We start from the raw sequence: 17,978 nt of genomic DNA, 5'->3' as shown, positions 1-17,978 counted from the left end.
AATCATGTTTTGCTAAAGGGGGAGATGGGAACAGGGAATGGGGGTAAGAAAATTGGAATCATGTTTGGCTAAGGGTAGGAATGGGAACAGGGACACAGGCGTAAGGCTCTGTGGTGTCAGAGCTGGGAAGGAGGATATTAAGGAAGGAAACTGGAATCATGCTTGCTGGAAGTTCACCCCAATAAACATCGAATTGTTTGCACCTTTGGACTTCGGGTATTGTTGCTCTCTGTTCATGCGAGAAGGACCAGGGAAGTAAGTGGGTGAAGGAATAAGCCCCCTAACAGTGGATTTCTAAATTTAGGCTACATCTGCTGGAGGAGCTGGGGTGTGATGCCCAGCTTGCATACGTTGCATAGCTGCTATCGCACGGGCAGCAGCCGCGCATCTTTGCCGTGACAAGTACAACCCACCTGATCTCCACTGGCACACACTCGCTTACCGCCGGTGCGTCTCGCGCAAGCGTACCTCAGCAGCTTGCATACACAGGCCGTCCCTGCAGAAATCCTGCGCAAGGTCTCCCGCAGCCCTTCCACAGCAATGCCAGAGAGAGCACTCACCAGGGTTTACGTAGGGCAAAGCTCACCCCAGGCAGAAGACTACTACAAAGGGGGGGTGAATTTCACCCACAAGAACGGAATTGGGAGGAGCAGCTTTATCATCACTAATATCGACACACACACACACACACAGGCTCTGGTATCAGTTTGTGCAACTGGACACACGTAGGAATTGGCCATTGTCGCTACCTTTGGTCAGAGTCCAATCCACAGCCATCAGCATTGCTTTCTCTAACGGATCTCCCACCAACGTCCCGTCATCCAACTGGACCAAGGAATGGCAAGTGGCAATCACTCTGTGGGTTTCTACAGGAATGTCAGACACTGGCGTCACTTCCTTCCCATCCCTACAGCGGGGAGAGACTACGTTAATAGGCTTGGACAGGCCGTCAAAGCCATACATGTTCTACAATTTCTCCAAGCAAATAATTACTGTCCCAGTGCCCTAAACAGTTAGTGCTTCTCATGCCAACAGCAAAGCTGTCGGAAAGCTGGCTCAATGACTCAGCTTCTCGATGCTGCAGCTACAGCCACTGCCCCTGAGCAATCCTAATTGAGCAGATTCCTCAAAGGAGAGGCCTTAACTGGCGCACCAAAGAATTGCTGCTCAAGGCAACTGAACGCACATGCAACACACCACCCTGTCTAGCTAGGTCTGCTCAGACAGATGCGTATTGTACTGCGATTACATTCACATGCGGCCTCCAAAGGGTTTTTTCTAGTGCAAGAAGTCACTCTAAACTGCTCTCCCCACACGGTCACCGGCGTGCTAGACAACAGGTGGAACACATGCCACTCAGTGGCCAGGCTACATTATGAGATGGGGAGAGTGAGGGATACATGCACGCAGGGGTGGTTATGTCACCTGGGCAACGTCCCATGCTCACTGTAGCCAATTAAACTCCCAGGACACAAGAGGTTTTAAACCATTTCTCTCATAAGCCTGAAAACAAGTGGGCACAAAATCACAAGTGTTTGTTGTTTACAACAGCTGCACCTGCTCGACATTCACCGTAACCCCTTTGACTAGAGCGTGTGGATATCACTCAGCCTCGCTCACCAGGCTGTCGTTCATTCTGTAAGTAACTACTCCGATCCCTGAAATATTTTTAAAAAAAGAAAAGGAGGACTTGTGGCACCTTACAGACTAACCAATTTATTTGAGCATGAACTTTCGTGAGCTACAGCTCACTTCATCGGATGAAGTGAGCTGTAGCTCACGAAAGCTCATGCTCAAATAAATTGGTTAGTCTGTAAGGTGCCACAAGTCCTCCTTTTCTTTTTGCGAATACAGACTAACACGGCTGTTACTCTGAAACCTGAAATATTTTTGTTACAGTGATTTTATATATTTATTTTCCACATGTTCCATAGTGTGAGGACTTCTAACTCCGCAGTGTACAAGTCACAACATTCCCATAATCCTGAGGGGTAAGATTTAAAATGAAATAAACCAGAGGGGTTTTTCTATGAGGGACTCTGCCATTGGGGTGCAGCTCACCAGGGTGGGGGCTGCATGCTGGTGCAGAGAGGCACAGAGGGTTTTAGCAGTTAAGAACATACTTATGAAATCCCAAATGAAGAACCAAATTCAAGGGCTCTGATGCTGCAAATTGCTGCACAAGTGCCATAGCCAGAGAACTTGCAGGATCCCCCTTCCCCTAGCCTAGAACCTGCTTCTGGCTCATCTCCTTCACCCCCATAATTCATCCTCTCTGCCCCACTGGACTGGCCCTTCGCCTCCAGTTGAGGGAAGCTCTCACTGGGGCTGGAGCCTAGGCCTCCATTGTTCAACTGTCACCCACATTTGATTACGCAGGATTTGGTATGTTGGATCACTGGCCCACTCAGTCATGCATCCCGGCTCTGACAGAGCCCACTACGACGCTAAAAAGGCAGTGAACCCCCATCACACACTGAGCCAACTGTACAATATGGTTAACATTACCTATGCGAACCCATCCCATGGCTTACCTGAGCCCAGCCACACCTCTTACCACCAGGTGGTCACTGGTAAGGGTGCCAGTTTTGTCAAAGCAGCAAACCTGAACTTTCCCAGCAAAGGGAATTCGGAAAGGTTCTGTGCAGTACACATCTGAAAGAGAGGAGATGGGATCCTGTAATGTATCAGAGAGACACAGCAAGGGCATGTAGGGGTCCTCAGCCACCTAGGATCTTTTCCACAACATACAAGCCAAAAACCACGGTGCTCAGCCACACTTTACTTAACAACCTCAAACCTTCTGCTCTGTAGTTTGTGAAGTTAAGGTCAGATTTAGCCCCAAAGGAAGAGTGGTGATCAGTCTGGAGGCCGTTTACCCAGCTAGGTTCTTAGTGAGGCACCCATTGCTACGGGTCAGAGCATTTGTTGAAAAAGCAACCGAAACTGGACTTTTGAGTGGGAGCTTGTTTCCCCCATGCACTCTACTTAGGAGCTATTTCCACGTTTCAAAACAGTGTGAACCACCTCCACCCCACCCTGAGAGACACCGCCCTGCTTTGAATGACACAGGAATCCTGCAGACACACAGAACATACGGCGAACCAGGCGGGCACGGGATCCAACCCAGTTATTGCTGTTTGGAGAGAGGAGGTTGCCGTGGTGTATAAAAGCCAGCAATTTCACACACTTTATGTGGCCAAGTGTTGCAGTCCCAGGGGTACTGGACACCAGAGTGCACAGTCTGTTTCTATTCCTGCTTCTGGGCTTAGTACTTACAGAGCTTGGCCAGGGCAATAAGGGAGGTGTTGACAGCCAGAGAAAGTTCAATGGGAAGTTCGGGTGGAACTACTGAAGTCAGTATTAAAGTGCATTCCAAAAAGAGTTTGTATCGATTCCTGCTTGGATCCTTGGTGCCTACAAAATAAAACCAGAGACATGCTGCCTCTCCGCTCCAGACAAGGTGCCACACAACAACAAGATGGACGCATCGGGGGCACACACTACTGAGGAATTTGGGAGAAAAATGGAATGAGTCACGGCTCATGCCCACAAACGGAAACAGCCCAGCTTCTTCAGCTCCCATTCCCCTTCCCAGCCAATAAACCAGTAGCTATTCCTACACTCCTGGCAAAAGCTAGCTCCCAGGGCGAGGTCCAAAGAGTGCTCACCTTCAATCCACACATACGCAGCAGCAGCAATGGCAAAGACCAGAAGGAACAGGATGAAAATAAAGGTCTCCAAGTTGTTGGCTGTCACTCTTTTCACCCCAAAGAGGATTGTTCGCAGCAGCTTCCCCTGAAAGGAGAACTGCCTTCAATGCAAGAAGCAAGTTCTGCAGCATGCAGTACAGTTTCTTGTAAAATACATGACAAATGTATAAAATTAAAAGAAGGACTTGTGGCACCTCAGAGACTAACCAATTTATTTGAGCATGAGCTTTCGTGAGCTACAGCTCACTGCATCGGATGCATGCAGTGGAAGCTTATGCTCAAATAAATTGGTTAGTCTCTACGGTGCCACAAGTCCTCCTGTTCTTTTTGCGAATACAGACGAACACGGCTGCTCCTCTGAAACCCGTATAAAATGAACACAGCCTGCATTCTGACTCTCTGCTGTTGCTGCATGTGATGCATTCCATTCACTGGCCCACCACAATGACAGAGTGCAACGCCACCCACAGGCAGCATTTTAGCATGCCAATCAGTTGGTCAGTTAAGTGTTTCTCACTGCTCTTTATTTAAGTGGTCTTGACTTTCCATCCATCAGATTTAAAAAAGCTTATTACCTTGCACTTGTCTGGTGTTTACAAGCACACCTCAACACCCATGGACAGTAACTGTTCTACAATAATTTGTTCAAAGTCCTCGTGGCACTCAGGATTAGAACTCTGGAATCCTGACTCGGAGTCCAGGTTCTATCCTCTAGACCAGAGGCCAACCTGCACCTGAGAAGTAGCCAGAATTTACCAATGCGCATTGCCAAAGAGATACAGTGACACATCAGCAGCCTCCCTTCAGCCGCCCCCCCACACACACACCTAACCCTCCATCTCTGTGCCTCTGGCTGGCCACAATCGGCTGTTTTGTGGTGTGCAGGAGGCGGGGGGGGGGGGGGGGAGCAAGGGCGCAGCAGACTAAGGGGAAGGAGCGGGGGCCTTGGGCAGAGCCAGGGGTTGAGCAGTGAGCACCCTGTAGCACATTGGGAAGTTGGCACCTGTAGCCTCATATTAACCTCTGAAGAGCTGCATGTGGCTCTGGAACCACAGGCTGGCCATTCCTGCTCTAGACCAGGGGCCAGCAACCCATGGCATGTGTGCCAAAGGTAGCATGCAAGCTGATTTTCAGTAGCACTCACACTGCCCGGGTCCTGGCCTCGGGGCTCCCCTGCTGGCCTGGGGTCCCAGCCACTGGCCCCGCTCAGCCTGCTCCTGGCCTGGGGTCCCGGGCACTGGCCCCCTGCTCCCTGGGGTCCCGGGCGCAAGCCCGGGGCTCTGCTCATGGCCTCAGCGCAGCGCTCTGCAGCCGCCCCCAGCCTGGTGCAGTAAGGGATGCAGACAAGGGCAAGAGGGGGCAGAGCTCAGCACCTCCGTCTTAAAAATATCCCACTGGCACTGGAAAAAATTTTAAGTCCTGATTTGCTGCTTATATCACGCCACATGGAACAGCGCACTGCATTTGACATTGTGCATGCCGTCTGTCTCGATTTTTTTCCCCCCACTGTGAGTTGAGGGGTACATTTGACGAAACGTCAGCTCCTAAGAAAGCAAAGTTAGATGTCCTTTCATTTCAGCCTTCTTGGACAGACACATTTGGATTTATTCAAAAGAAAGACCATACTGTTTGTGCTTTCTGTTGTGAAAGTGTTGTCTGTCACACATCAAGCATTCAACGACATTTTGAAATGAAGCACAAGAAAACCTTTCTTGATGAAGCAGACGAGACTTAATCGATCAAAAAGGCAGTAGCAGGATATGAGAAGCAAAGCAGTGTTTTTAAATGCTTACTTGTAAGTAAAAATCAAGCTACAGAAGGAAGTTACAAGACTGCACGGTGCACTACAAAAAACGGAAAGCCGTTTACAGATGGGGAATATATAAAAGAAGTTTTTCTCAGCAGTTTGGAGGTTTTGTTCAATGATTTGCCAAATAAAGATACGATCGTATCTAGAATAAAAGAACTGCCTATCTCTGCCAGAACAGTTGAGAGATGCGTAAGCAAATGGCAGAAAACATTAACAAAAAGCAGACGACTGCATTAAAAGACACAGCAGTTGCAGTTGATGAGAGCATGGATACAAACGACGTTCCGCGTTTGGCAGTTGTTGCAAGATATTGTGCGTCTGACAAAATCCAAGAGGAACTCTGTTGCCTAAAACCCCTGCATGACACAACAAAGGGGCTTCCCCCTTTGTTGTATATAGTGGAAAGTTTTGAAAACCATTTTGAAGAAAGAGGAGTTGACATCAGAAAAATATTGTGTGTGACAACAGATGGTGCTCCTGGCATGGTCGGAAAACAGAAGGGATTTGTAAAGTTACTTGAAGATCAGATTGGCCACCCAATAATCAAATTTCACTGTACCATCCATCAAGAAAACCTGTGTGCTAAAATTTCTAATTCAGAGCTTAATAATGTGATGAATACAGTGGTGCAAATTGCAGATTTCCTTGTTGCTCGATCTGCTTTGACTCACAGACAGTTTCAAGCACTGCTAGACGATATGGACAGTGCTTATAACGCCATTCCACTTCACAGCAACATTCGGTGGCTGAGTCGTGGCCAGGTTTTGGTGCACTTTGGTAAACTGTTTTGATGCAATCAAGGCCTTTTTGTCGGAAAAAGCACAAAACTACCCTGAACTGGATGATTACAAATGGCTGTGTAAGCTCATGTTTCTAACGGATATCACCGCTCACCTAAACTCAACCTCTCTCTCCAGGGTGCAGGGCAAATGGTTCTGGATCTTTATGGAGCCTGGAAGGCATTTGTTGTAAAACTAGCAGTTTTTTCTTGGGATGTTCGAACTTTGACTTTCCGCTACTTCCAACACATAAAAGAGCTATCGACAGGTTGCACCGTCAGTGTCAAAGAGATTGGAATGTACATGCAAGAACTGGAATCAGCATTTTCTGACAGATATCAAGATTTCCAGCGATTTGGTCCAATGCTTTCTTTTTTAAACAAACCTCAAAAGTTCAACGAAAGCTACTTGGATTTGTCTGTATTTCAGTGGATGGGTGTTGAAGATTTCGAAATGCAGCTCATTCAGTTAAAAAGCTCAGAATTGTTGGCATTAAAGTTTAGAGTTCTGTGGAGTGCACTTAAAACTACCGAGAGAGATCATGGGGCCTCTATTCTGACCTGCCAGACGTCCCTGCCAGTGAAATTTAACTGTTTGAAGAAAGTTGAGTTTGCTGATACAGACTAACACAGCTACCACTCTGAAACCTGATTTGGATTTCTCCCCAGCAATTGATCAGAACTACCTCCCTTAAACGGGCGTTCTCTCATGCACTTCTTACCTGAGATGTGTTGAATCCAGTCCTCAGAACGTATGCCACGCACCCATTATCAACAGCTGGAACAGGAGCAGTAACAACAGCATTAAGCTCTGTAGAGATCTTTTTTATACACACATTATAGCTAGAACAAAATTGGGGCTGCATGATCCTCTCACCCTCCAGGAGAACACGGTGGCCTTCAGCAAAAGATTATTTCATTTTAACACTGAATTTCAGCTGCCATCTAAAAGGGCAGGGTGACAAACTCAGCACCATCACTAGAAGCTATTGTTTAAAAGGAGTGGGCCAGGCCATGGCATTCCATCTGACCAAAGCCTTCTGCTTGGCAAGTACATACGTTTCAGTCCCGTGCTGGCTTTCTGGGGAGGAATGTGCTGCACGACCTTTGTTCCCCCAAATATGATGTGCAGTCTGGAGTCTGTCTGCATGTCCAAGACATGCTCTGGACTGAGATCCTCAATGGGCTCCTGAATGAGAGAATTCGGAACTCAGAGAAGCAGGACTTGTTTCCAGTTAGTTGCCAACAACTGGACTCATAACGCTCCTCTACGGTCCCATCTCCATGAGGCACTCTCAGCTCCCCTGTGGGCGGTCTGCAGGAACTGACTCTGGACTTGAACAGGATACTTAGCTTCTGCCTTTGTCCTAGCTCAGATGCCTGGTACCCATGAGAATCCTGGGGTCAGAGGATTTGCTCACACTTGGATCACCGGTCTCAACAGGGAGGCTATTCTAAATGTTATTTTATCATGTTTAAATCACGCACTGGCATAAAAATAAGGGAGATTCACTGGGTTTGAAACTCTCTGTGCTCGCCCCTCCCCTGTCTGCCCAGTCAAAGCAGCCCAGACTGGGGAATGTGGGGGAGTGCTGGGCTGTGCCCACACCCTGCAATCCGGCCGCAGCCACAGCCAGACAAAACAGACATTCTGTTTCTCATTTACTAGATCATCAATCATGGATATGAGGGTGGATAACACTCAGACAGACCCGGATTTTCTGGGCCAGAGTTTACACAAAGATTGATCTGCACCTATAAACCCTGTACTGTTTAGATGCTGCGGTGGCTGGAATCAAACTTGGTACGTAAACAACGAAGTCGTATCAAGCATTACTGAGGACCTGTCTCTCACCTTCATCTGAGGCACAGACTCTCCAGTCAGCATGGCTTCATCCACAATGCACTTTCCACGGAGCAAGAGCACGTCACATGGCACTAGGTTCTCATGAGGAGATCGGCCTGAAATCAAGAGAGCAAAGCTTAGAAGTAGCTCACTGTGAGAGCTAGCCATTGTTAGCCCATTTGTCTGGCAGGATGCAATTCCCCTTTGCTTTGGCTGAGATGCAGAGGATTTCTAAGGGCAAGTTGCACTTGCAAGTTCCCAAATCTGACCCATGACCTTCACCAAAACACAAGCTTCGACGTGAACCACAAGTGTCATAAAAGCCCGAGATAGCATTGAAACTAGAGGGATTTAAAAGTAAAGGAGCACAATTCTTACTGCCATTCAAGCTTTAGACTGGGACAATACTCCTGGGGCAATGCAATCTAAAAAAGAGTCACAGTACAGGGGTGGGGACAGCATCCTGTTCCCCCTCGTCCTTCATCCCCATCCTCAGCTTTTGGATGGAACTTTCCACTCTTAGAACCTCTGATATGAAGCACGGCAGCTATGGCTGATTTTAGTCCTAATATTTAGACTCCAATCTTGGAGAATAAAGTTAGAGATCTGTGGGATCGGAACTTGAGGGACTCTCTCTCTCAGGCCTGTGAATTTTCAGCCATTCATGGGCATTTAAAGATTCTTTGTTGGAATTTTTATGGACATTTTGATAGGGTTGAATTGTAAATTTAATTAATCTCAGTCAATACATGCATGTAGAAGTGATTTGATTTCATAAGAGCTTTTGATTGTGTCAAGCATGCAAGCAGTTACCAATGGAAACAATATCCCCTGGGATGATCTCATCACTGGAAATGGGACGCCACTTCCGGTTTCTGTAAACCTGCAGAACAAAAGCAATGTGAGAAAGAGTACTTAGATATTACAGGGAAGGGTGCTAGAGAAATGTACGACAGGAGAGAGCACGATAGATCACAAGACAACTACAACAGAAGCCCCGCTCCTCATATAAATGGTGAATCTGCATAAACAGTCTCCTCAACCCAGCTATCCTCAAACCATCCCTGAGTTAACAGTTTTTTCCAAACTGTAATTTCCCACTACTACCCCGTGGAAACGCAGAGTTGAAGTCTCTTTCCCTTCCTTGGGCACAGAGTGTTTTGTTGCTGTAGGTGCTCATTCTGTGTGTGTCTCTGTCTGTATATTTACACATGAAATTATATTTTTTATATAACACACAAGAATCACATGCACTTTCCAAACAGATACAAGAAAAAGAAAGAAAAAGGAGGACTTGTGGCACCTTAGAGACTAACCAATTTATTTGAGCATAAGCTTTTGTGAGCTACAGCTCACTTCATCGGATGCATTCAGTAGAAAATACAGTGGGGAAGATTTATATACATAGAGAACATGAAACAATGGGTGTTACCATACACACTGTAACAAAAGTGATCACTTAAGATGAGCTATTACTAGCAGGAGAGTGGGGAGGGGGGGAACCGTTTGTAGTGATAATCAAGGTGGGCCATATCCAGCAGTTAACAAGAATGTCTGAGGAAGGGGGGGAAGGGGGAAATGGCCCACCTTGATGATCACTACAAAAGGGCCCCAACGTGATATATGCCATCATGTGCCAGCAATGCCCCTCTGCCATGTACATTGGTCAAACTGGACAGTCTCTATGTAAAAGAATAAATGGACATAAATCAGACGTCAAGAATTAGAACATTCATAAATCAGTCGGAAAACACTTCGATCTCTCTGGTCACTCGATTTCTGACCTAAAAGTGGCAATTCTTCAACAAAAAGACTTCAAAAACAGACTCCAACGAGAAACTGCTGAATTGGAATTAATTTGCAAATTGGATACAATTAACTTAGGCTTGAATAGAGACTGGGAGTGGTTGAGTCATTAAACAAAGTAAAACTATTTCCCCTTGTTTATTTCCGCCCCCCCACTGTTCCTCAGACGTTCTTGTTAACTGCTGGAAATGGCCCACCTTGATGATCACTACAAAAGGGCCCCAAGCTGAGCTGAGATCTTTTGGAATTGTTCCCAATCAATTGTCTTTCCCCCCGCTGAGCGCGCACAGGCGCAGTACATAATCTTGCTGTTTTATAATAAATCTGAACTTTAAAAAAAAGATTAAAACTATTCAAAGGAAAAGGCCAAAGACTCCGAATAACTAGGCAAGAGTTAAACAAGTGCATGCAAAGGCAACAGACATCAAAAGGCAAATTGGACATAAGAAAACAGGAAACACAGGAAAGTCTTGTTGTTCCCTCAGCAAGGTGTGCCTAATTTAGAGTGTAAACTCTGCTCTTTCTTACAGGCCATGTCTAAAGGGCCTTGCATGCTCTTGGGCTCTATATTAAACTCCCCAGTTTCTCAGTGCCGAGTTTCTGATCATCATCCCTCTGCGCTCACTTACCTGAATCATGTATGGTTTGTTGCCCATTTTTCGAATCTCTGACATATTTCTCATTTGCTGTTGGACCAGAGAAGCTTCAAATGCCACCAACATGGAGAGAGTGAAGACACTGTAGTACCAGTATTCATCCAGGCACCAGAGACCCACACAGAACACCTGGAGGAAACAGATGTGGAAGTCATTCCAGCACTCATCCCATAAAGAAGCTAACATGTCCCTGAGAACTCAAGCCCATCAGTAGATCAGCACATCCTGTACCATACACATGCTTGGACACTAGAATGTCACTGTAACAACCCAGCAGCAGGAAACAGACAATATTAAATCGTTTTTTTAGCACCAGCGAAGAGTATTGGCTTGCTGGGGATTGAATGCCTTTGTTCTCGACAGAATAGATACAGTCTGTGCAGTGACAAGGCAAACACCTCCTCGATGTGCTGCTCTGCTAATGCACTTCTACCTTGACTCAGAGGGCCAGAAGGGCATTCTCTAGCCTCGGTCTTTGGCCTCTCTGCTGAGGCTACCAAAGGTGACGGTTCATGCCAGCTATGATGGGAACTGGACTAGAATCCACCACACACTGGACAGTAACAACTTTCAGTTATGACTGACCAAAGATATGTCAGCCCCTAGCCCCCACAGCTGACACTGCAGTGTATGAATAGTGCACTTTTGGAAACAGCCAGCTGATTTCAGATTCCCAAACTAAGATTGGAGGGAATTCCCTTCTTTGCACCCTAGGGACAACAGTTACAGCTTTTGTTTACCTGAAAGACGAAGAAAGGGGCCGTGGCTCTCTCTTTAAAGAGTTCCAAAAACTCTGGCACCACCATTTCTGCCCTGGGAAAGAATAAAATCCTTTTTAATCTTGGTGTTCTGGCCTCACGGCACCATCCCAACCCGAAAGCTACTGCAGTCTCTGGAGTGTGAACGGGAGGTTTTGTTCCCCTTTGTCCCCTTCTCTTCATTTACTCTTAGATGTAAGGGATTTGAATCTGTAACCAGGGCCCTTTCTGTGGTAAAGCCCAGATTTGATGTTGTTGTAGGAATTAGCTATCTCTTTCCTCCGGGGGATTTAGCGCCCAAAAACTTGATAATCTAGAGCAAGGACATTCAACACCCACTGCCTGGAACCCCCCAGTCCCTGAAATCCTTGTTAGTGAACATTACCCATAGACAGTTTGATGCCTACCGCTTCTGGTAAGCCCAGCTCCACCCCCGCCCAACACTCACTTGTTTGTGCCGTATTTCTTCTCAGCCATTCGGATCTCTCTGTCCTCCTGGTAGCCTCGGGCATTCTGGTAATAGGAGAGGGGGTGCTCCACAGGGAAAGCCACAGGGAGAAACTGTTTCCTGTCATCGACCTCATAAGAATACTTAATTTTCTGAAACTCAAAGGAAAGGGCTTCCTGCCCATCTTCCCCCTGCAGGGATTATGCAGAAGGGAAGAGCATTTAGACTTTCACATCCAGGAGCCCTTACAGTAGGGCCACATCACTTCACATATACTACAGGGAACTGCAGTGGCTGGGAAAGCTGGATTAGATGGGACCAACTGGACATTTACATCTTTTGTTCTTAAACAACATTGTCTGTGAGACTACAAGTGTTAGTTACAAATGTTGCACTTTCTAAAACCTCTTATTCCCTGCATGTGACAGATATCAGCTGGCTTTCAGCCAAGCTCTAAAGTTTTAATTTAAAATTAGCGGCTTTGGAAAGGCAGTTTGGAGATGAGTATGTTTGCTGAGAAACAGCAGTTCCCAGGCAGCTGTCAGCTATTATAAAGAGCTGGAGTCTAAGTCTGTACCTGGTCTCGATGGAGTGGCACAAGCTCTGCAGATCCATTATTTGGGGTTGGCACAACTTTAGCTAATGTGGCTTTCCTAGGACTGGGTTCCTGAAAAACACAAAGCAAACATGCACTCTGTAAAGCAGGTCACAGACCCTAAAGGTCAGTGGAAGCCAGGAGGGGTCCATGTACAGTCATTATGAGACACTGAGCACCACTCAAACACAGAGAACATTCCTCTATTTTTACTGGCTTATCGGGACTTTTCATTGATATTTTAAAACCACGCAGGAAAGACCAATACTTGCAATGAAAATTATCCTCATTCCTGACTCCCAATGAAAGACTGAGTTCCTAGAATTCTTTGGAGGGGGTGGGGCTGGGGAGGAGGATGGGGAGAGCGAGACGAGGAATCAGGTGAACTTAGTCCAGCCAACATGCTGCAGAGGACAGAAAAGTGAATGGGAATAACTGCACGGCTTGAGATTCTGAATACAAAAACCATTAGCCACAAACTTTTCCCAGCCTAGCAATTGTTGACGGTCAGGTCACATCTCACTGGAAAGAAAGTTTCCCATAAATTTGATAAAGTCTCAGATTTGATCAACAAACTCAATGTCCCATTAACTTTGACATGTTCAACACAGCTGCTCCTCAAACCGGGACCTCCACTTCTGAGTGCTCTAACAATGCCCAGTAAAAACCACAAGTATCGTCAGTGCAATCTCAACCCTTCCCTACATGCCTGGAGTTGCTGTCATCTGCACCTGGACCACTCTGTTGATGTATGCACACGCGCATTCTCTGTGACTGGGATGGATACATCTATGTCCTTGCAATATCAGATGCTGCTTGGGTGCTGCTTTAAAACAAAGCACATGTGGGAAGTCGCCCAACAAAAATGAAGAGCCTGTTCCCAGAGACCTACCATTGCCATTTTAACAAAAATCACAAGCCATGTTCAAACAATGTCAAATGATCTCCTTTCTACTCAAGGCTACTGAGCTAGATTAGTGCAAACATCATAGAATTCACTCAACTTCTTGGGGACTCTGGCATGGAGGAACAATAGGGAGCTGAGGATCGTTATGATGAGCTCTGAAGATTCTTGGTGATGGACAGAGGGGGGAGACTGTTAAATTTAGACCCTTCATCATACAAGACTATTTGAAAGGATTCCCTTGTTAACTGTTTCCCGGTTTTGTCACCAATTTTTGAGTTTTGGTTCAGACATAATGGAGAGAAAAGGCTGACTACAGGTTGTGGTGGTTGGGAAGATGTAATCCGATTGTATCTTCAGTCCCTTATGGGCATCGGACAGCTAAGTATTAGGAGAGAGACCTTTCTGACAGTGAGATGTATTAGGCTGCAGAATCTCCTAAAGGGAGTGATGGAAGCCCCCCTGTTGGGCAAACTAAGCAAAGGACTGGAGAACAACCCTGTCTGGCCCTGAGGATCAGGAAAGTGGAATAGATGGAAACCAACAGGGCTTTTCCATCTGCCATTATAATGAAGTCTCAACTGACATTTAGCAATATTGGGAGAGCCTGTGAATAGACAACACTTTTTACTATATATTCATGGAAAAAGGAAGATTCATTGCTTAGAAGAAAGGCTTACAAGTGCAACAAAAGCATCTAATAATAAACGGTAACGAACAAAAAAAGCTTTGAGATGCTACTTTCCACATTACAGCACGTTTCTGATTTTAATTATGAACACATCAGAAATAAGAACACTGTCCCCTGACATAAGGAAAATCTTATCAAACTTTGCCATGTCACAACTCAAACTCATGCTGACCAAAGGTTACCAGATTAATACCATGAATGGATGACTGTGACAGCCCACTCACATTACAATGAAACCACCAGAGCACACTCTACTTTTAGTTTAATTCTTGCAACTCAATTTGCACTAGCAGGTTCTATGGATAAAGGGGATTTTCTTAATAAAAGGAATCAAAAGAAGCAACATTTTAACCCTTTTTTTCTTCACATTGTCCTCTGGATCCAGCTGCAGTTTAACCCAGGCTTTAGTCTATTTAATCTGACGTTATCCCAGCATCTAAAAATAACATCCAAAACAACACAAAAGGGAAAGCACAAAGGGCAGAGAAATCTCATTGAGGAGTACTGCTGCAGCATGGCTGGCTGGGGGTCTTTAGTGACTAGTCAAAGGTGTATGCACCTTTGTTGGTCAAATCTTGCCCCTACCCTGGTGGTCACAGCAGGAATGTTCCTGACAGCCTGTTCTCCAAGGCTTTGTCAGTTTAAGTTTTCCACATGATGTAGCTTCCACCCCAGCCCTGAAGAAACTAATCCACAGTCTAACAGATGTCAGAGCATTTTGCCAAATAATCTGCCTAGTTTTTCCTTTGCTCATTTTCATGCAATTACATGCATGTAGGACCCCTTCAGCCACCCTGAAGAATTCCTGTTTCCTTGCTGTTTACATAATTAATTCCTGTAGCTCAAGGTTTGGATTTTTAACATTTATGATAAAGATAACTATATTTGCAACATATACAGCTAACAAGGCCTTTGAATAACCACTGGGGATGCCAACTTTGGTTAGATGAATTCCTGGAGATTTCATCACCTGGTATAATCTTTAATTCCTGGAGACTCCAGGACAATCCTGAGGGTTGGCAACTCTAGTAACCACTGCCTGCAATCCAAAGCAGTAAGAAGTTGTCTAGTCAGTAACACTACCAGAACACCAGGAAAACACTAGGATATACATAGCCCACAGTGTTGGCAGCCAGCTCCAAGGGCTCATTTGCTTTGAGAACTCCTTGATTGTCTTAATAAATGCCCAGGATACAGCTGCAGACCTATGCCAACTACTCTGGAGACTAGTTAATGAAGCTGTACCAGATGTTTTTTGCCAAGACTATTTGCAGTTAGACATGCAACTACTCCTAAGAGGAAGCTATACAAACAGGAAGCTATACAAACAGAAATTGTCATGAAGTGAGGCAAACCAGCCAGCCCAGTTACCACAGTGCCTCATGCTTCCCAGCAGCAGCTGGAACAATAAATATTGGCAAAGAAAGCTAAGCTGCACCCAGACCAGTTCAGTTGTTATAAAGCAACTTTTTTTGGTGCTAAAATAGTTATCACGCCTGCAAGCAGGACCAGCTCAGCCACACACACTTCTCCCCTACATGTCCCAAGTAAAAGCAGACCAGTTTGTCTAACCCAGGTTCAATGGAAAAATATTTCTGTACAAGAAAATGTTTCATAACCCCCACCCATAATCAGCCTCCCATTCTGTTTCACTTTCTGTCTAAAAGTGCACAGTGTTGCTATATGGCTATTAAACCACTGCCATGTCACAGCAAATGAGTTATCCCTGTACACTCAGCTGCCACCTCACAAGTAGCTGCATTTCCACAGTATGGGAAGCAATCCTGCTGGATAGTTACTGATATCCATGGTGGCCTTTCAGAAATGATATCACTCATTATTGTTACTTTACACCTCTACAGCCTCTTCCATCCAGAAATTCTTCACACACAGCACCAGAATATTACAGCGCCCTCGGGGTTGGAAGTGGCAGACAGCTTATGGCTGGCAGGGGAAGAATCCAAGCTCAAGACATTTGAGCAGCCTCCTACTGTTATGTAGAGGGGCCAATGGACATTCCAATGTCCACATGGGACAGACGAGACCAAGAGGGGCAGGATATCACTCAGAGCCCCCCAGACAATGGGCAGATCCATTCCAGAGTAAGAAAACCAAAGGCAAGTGAGGAGGGAGGTAACCCTATGTAAGAACATAAGAACAGTCATTCTGGGTCAGACCAGTGATCCATCTAGCTCAGTATCCTGTTTTCCAGCAAAGGCCTATACCAGATACTTCAGAGGAAACAAACAGAACAGGGCAGTTATCAAATGATCCATGCCCTCCCATCTAATCCCATCTTCTGGCTGTCAGAGGTTTAGGGACACAAAGAGCATGGGGGTGATCATCTTGGCTAACAGCAATTGATGGACCAACCCTTTCATGAACTTACCTAAGTCTTTTTGGAACTCAGTTATACTTCTGAGCTTCACAGCATCCCCTGGGTTCCAGGTTCTCAACCTTTTCCTTTCTGACACTCCCCGCCCCCCTCCGCAACCTGCTATAAAAATTCCACAGCCCACCAGTGCCCCAACAACTGTTTTTCTCTTTTAAAACAGGGAATGGATCACTCTGGGGCACCTGGCATTGGCCACTGTCAGACGACAGGACACTGGGCTAGATGGACCTTTGGTCTGACCCAGTAGGGCCGTTCTTATGTTCTTAAATCCAGGACCTGCATTAGAGCAGTGGTCTCCAAAGTAGGGTACGCAAGACCATCCCTGGGGGTGCGCGGCAGGAGGAGTGGCGCCAGCCGGGCGCTCCCCCGCTTGGTCTTTGGCAGCAGCTCTTTATTCTTTTGCTTCCCTAGAGGTGGCCCTGGGGGTGCGCAATCCGAAAAGTCTGGAGACCGCTGCATTAGAGGATAACAAGTGCGGCCCCGGCCCGGCGCCCCCCCCCCCCACGCCGCAGCGGCCCCGGCCCGGCGCCGCCCCCCCCCCCACGCCGCAGCGGCCCCGGCCCGGCGCCCCCCCCCCCCACGCCGCAGCGGCCCCGGCCCGGCGCCCCCCCCCCCCACGCCGCAGCGGCCCCGGCCCGGCGCCCCCCCCCCCACGCCGCAGCGGCCCCGGCCCGGCGCCCCCCCCCCCCACGCCGCAGCGGCCCCGGCCCGGCGCCCCCCCCCCCCACGCCGCAGCGGCCCCGGCCCGGCGCCCCCCCCCCCACGCCGCAGCGGCCCCGGCCCGGCGCCCCCCCCCCCCACGCCGCAGCGGCCCCGGCCCGGCGCCCCCCCCCCCACGCCGCAGCGGCCCCGGCCCGGCGCCCCCCCCCCCACGCCGCAGCGGCCCCGGCCCGGCGCCCCCCCCCCCACGCCGCAGCGGCCCCACAAAGCGAAGACGATCGGCCCCCGGCCGCAGCCCGGCACAGCGGAGCTCGGGCTTTCTGCCCTGGGCCCCAGCGGGTCTAGGCCCGGCCCGGCCCGGCGGAACCCCTGAAACCTGCTCGCGGCCCCCCGGCCTTCGGTCGAGAGGCGCGGCGGCCCTGGGTCCGGCCCTGGTAGCGCCCCGCCGGGGCGGGGGGTTCCGCCCGCACTGGGCCCCGGGGCGGACGCAGCGACGGAGCCCCACACGCGGCGACCTTTGACCCCAGCGAGCGCCCACTCGCGCCGACCCCGTGACTCACTCTGGCGCAGGTGAGCGCGCAGTGCGCGTGGACAGACCACAGCCCCGAGAGCGCGGTGAGCAGCTGCGCGACCCCGATAGCGGCGAGCGCCAGCAGCGCGGCCTCGGGGGGGCCGCGGCCCGAGCCGGCCTCCTCCACCTCCCCCCAGGCGGCCCAGACCCGGGGCCCCCACAGCCACAGCCAGGCCGGGTACAGCCCGGCCACGAAAGGCAGGACGGTGCCGTGGAGGAGCCGGGGCCGCCGCCGGTACAGGGTGACCGCAGAGACCAGCTCGTCCGCGGGGCCTGGAGCCGGAGCGGCCACCGCCATCTTCCGGGAGCCCTCCTAGCAACGCGCCGCTTCCGCTTCCGGGGCACAG

At 48.5% G+C, this 17,978-nt stretch overlaps 1 protein-coding gene across 2 annotated transcripts in view; it reads right to left on the bottom strand.

Moving 5' to 3' along the window:
- Window positions 1–17,965, bottom strand: part of ATP13A1 (ATPase 13A1) — a 29,263-nt gene extending 11,298 nt beyond the window's left edge. For both annotated transcript variants that reach the window (XM_084610177.1, XM_084610178.1), the window contains exons 1-13: window positions 17,621–17,965; window positions 12,393–12,482; window positions 11,816–12,006; window positions 11,350–11,422; window positions 10,583–10,738; window positions 8,961–9,030; window positions 8,157–8,263; window positions 7,361–7,490; window positions 7,024–7,079; window positions 3,672–3,798; window positions 3,280–3,417; window positions 2,535–2,655; window positions 750–907 (exon numbers count right to left, since the gene is read on the bottom strand). In XM_084610177.1, the coding sequence (XP_084466303.1) occupies window positions 750–907; window positions 2,535–2,655; window positions 3,280–3,417; window positions 3,672–3,798; window positions 7,024–7,079; window positions 7,361–7,490; window positions 8,157–8,263; window positions 8,961–9,030; window positions 10,583–10,738; window positions 11,350–11,422; window positions 11,816–12,006; window positions 12,393–12,482; window positions 17,621–17,929 (1,726 nt within the window). In that variant the 5' untranslated portion in view covers window positions 17,930–17,965. The remainder of the gene's footprint in view (window positions 1–749; window positions 908–2,534; window positions 2,656–3,279; window positions 3,418–3,671; window positions 3,799–7,023; window positions 7,080–7,360; window positions 7,491–8,156; window positions 8,264–8,960; window positions 9,031–10,582; window positions 10,739–11,349; window positions 11,423–11,815; window positions 12,007–12,392; window positions 12,483–17,620) is intronic.
- Window positions 17,966–17,978: the final 13 nt, after the last annotated feature.

This window comes from Lepidochelys olivacea, assembly GCF_965140295.1.
Source record: "Lepidochelys olivacea isolate rLepOli2 genome assembly, chromosome: 20".
NCBI classification, from domain to species: domain Eukaryota; kingdom Metazoa; phylum Chordata; order Testudines; family Cheloniidae; genus Lepidochelys; species Lepidochelys olivacea.
This window is presented reverse-complemented; position numbering and strand designations above follow the sequence as displayed.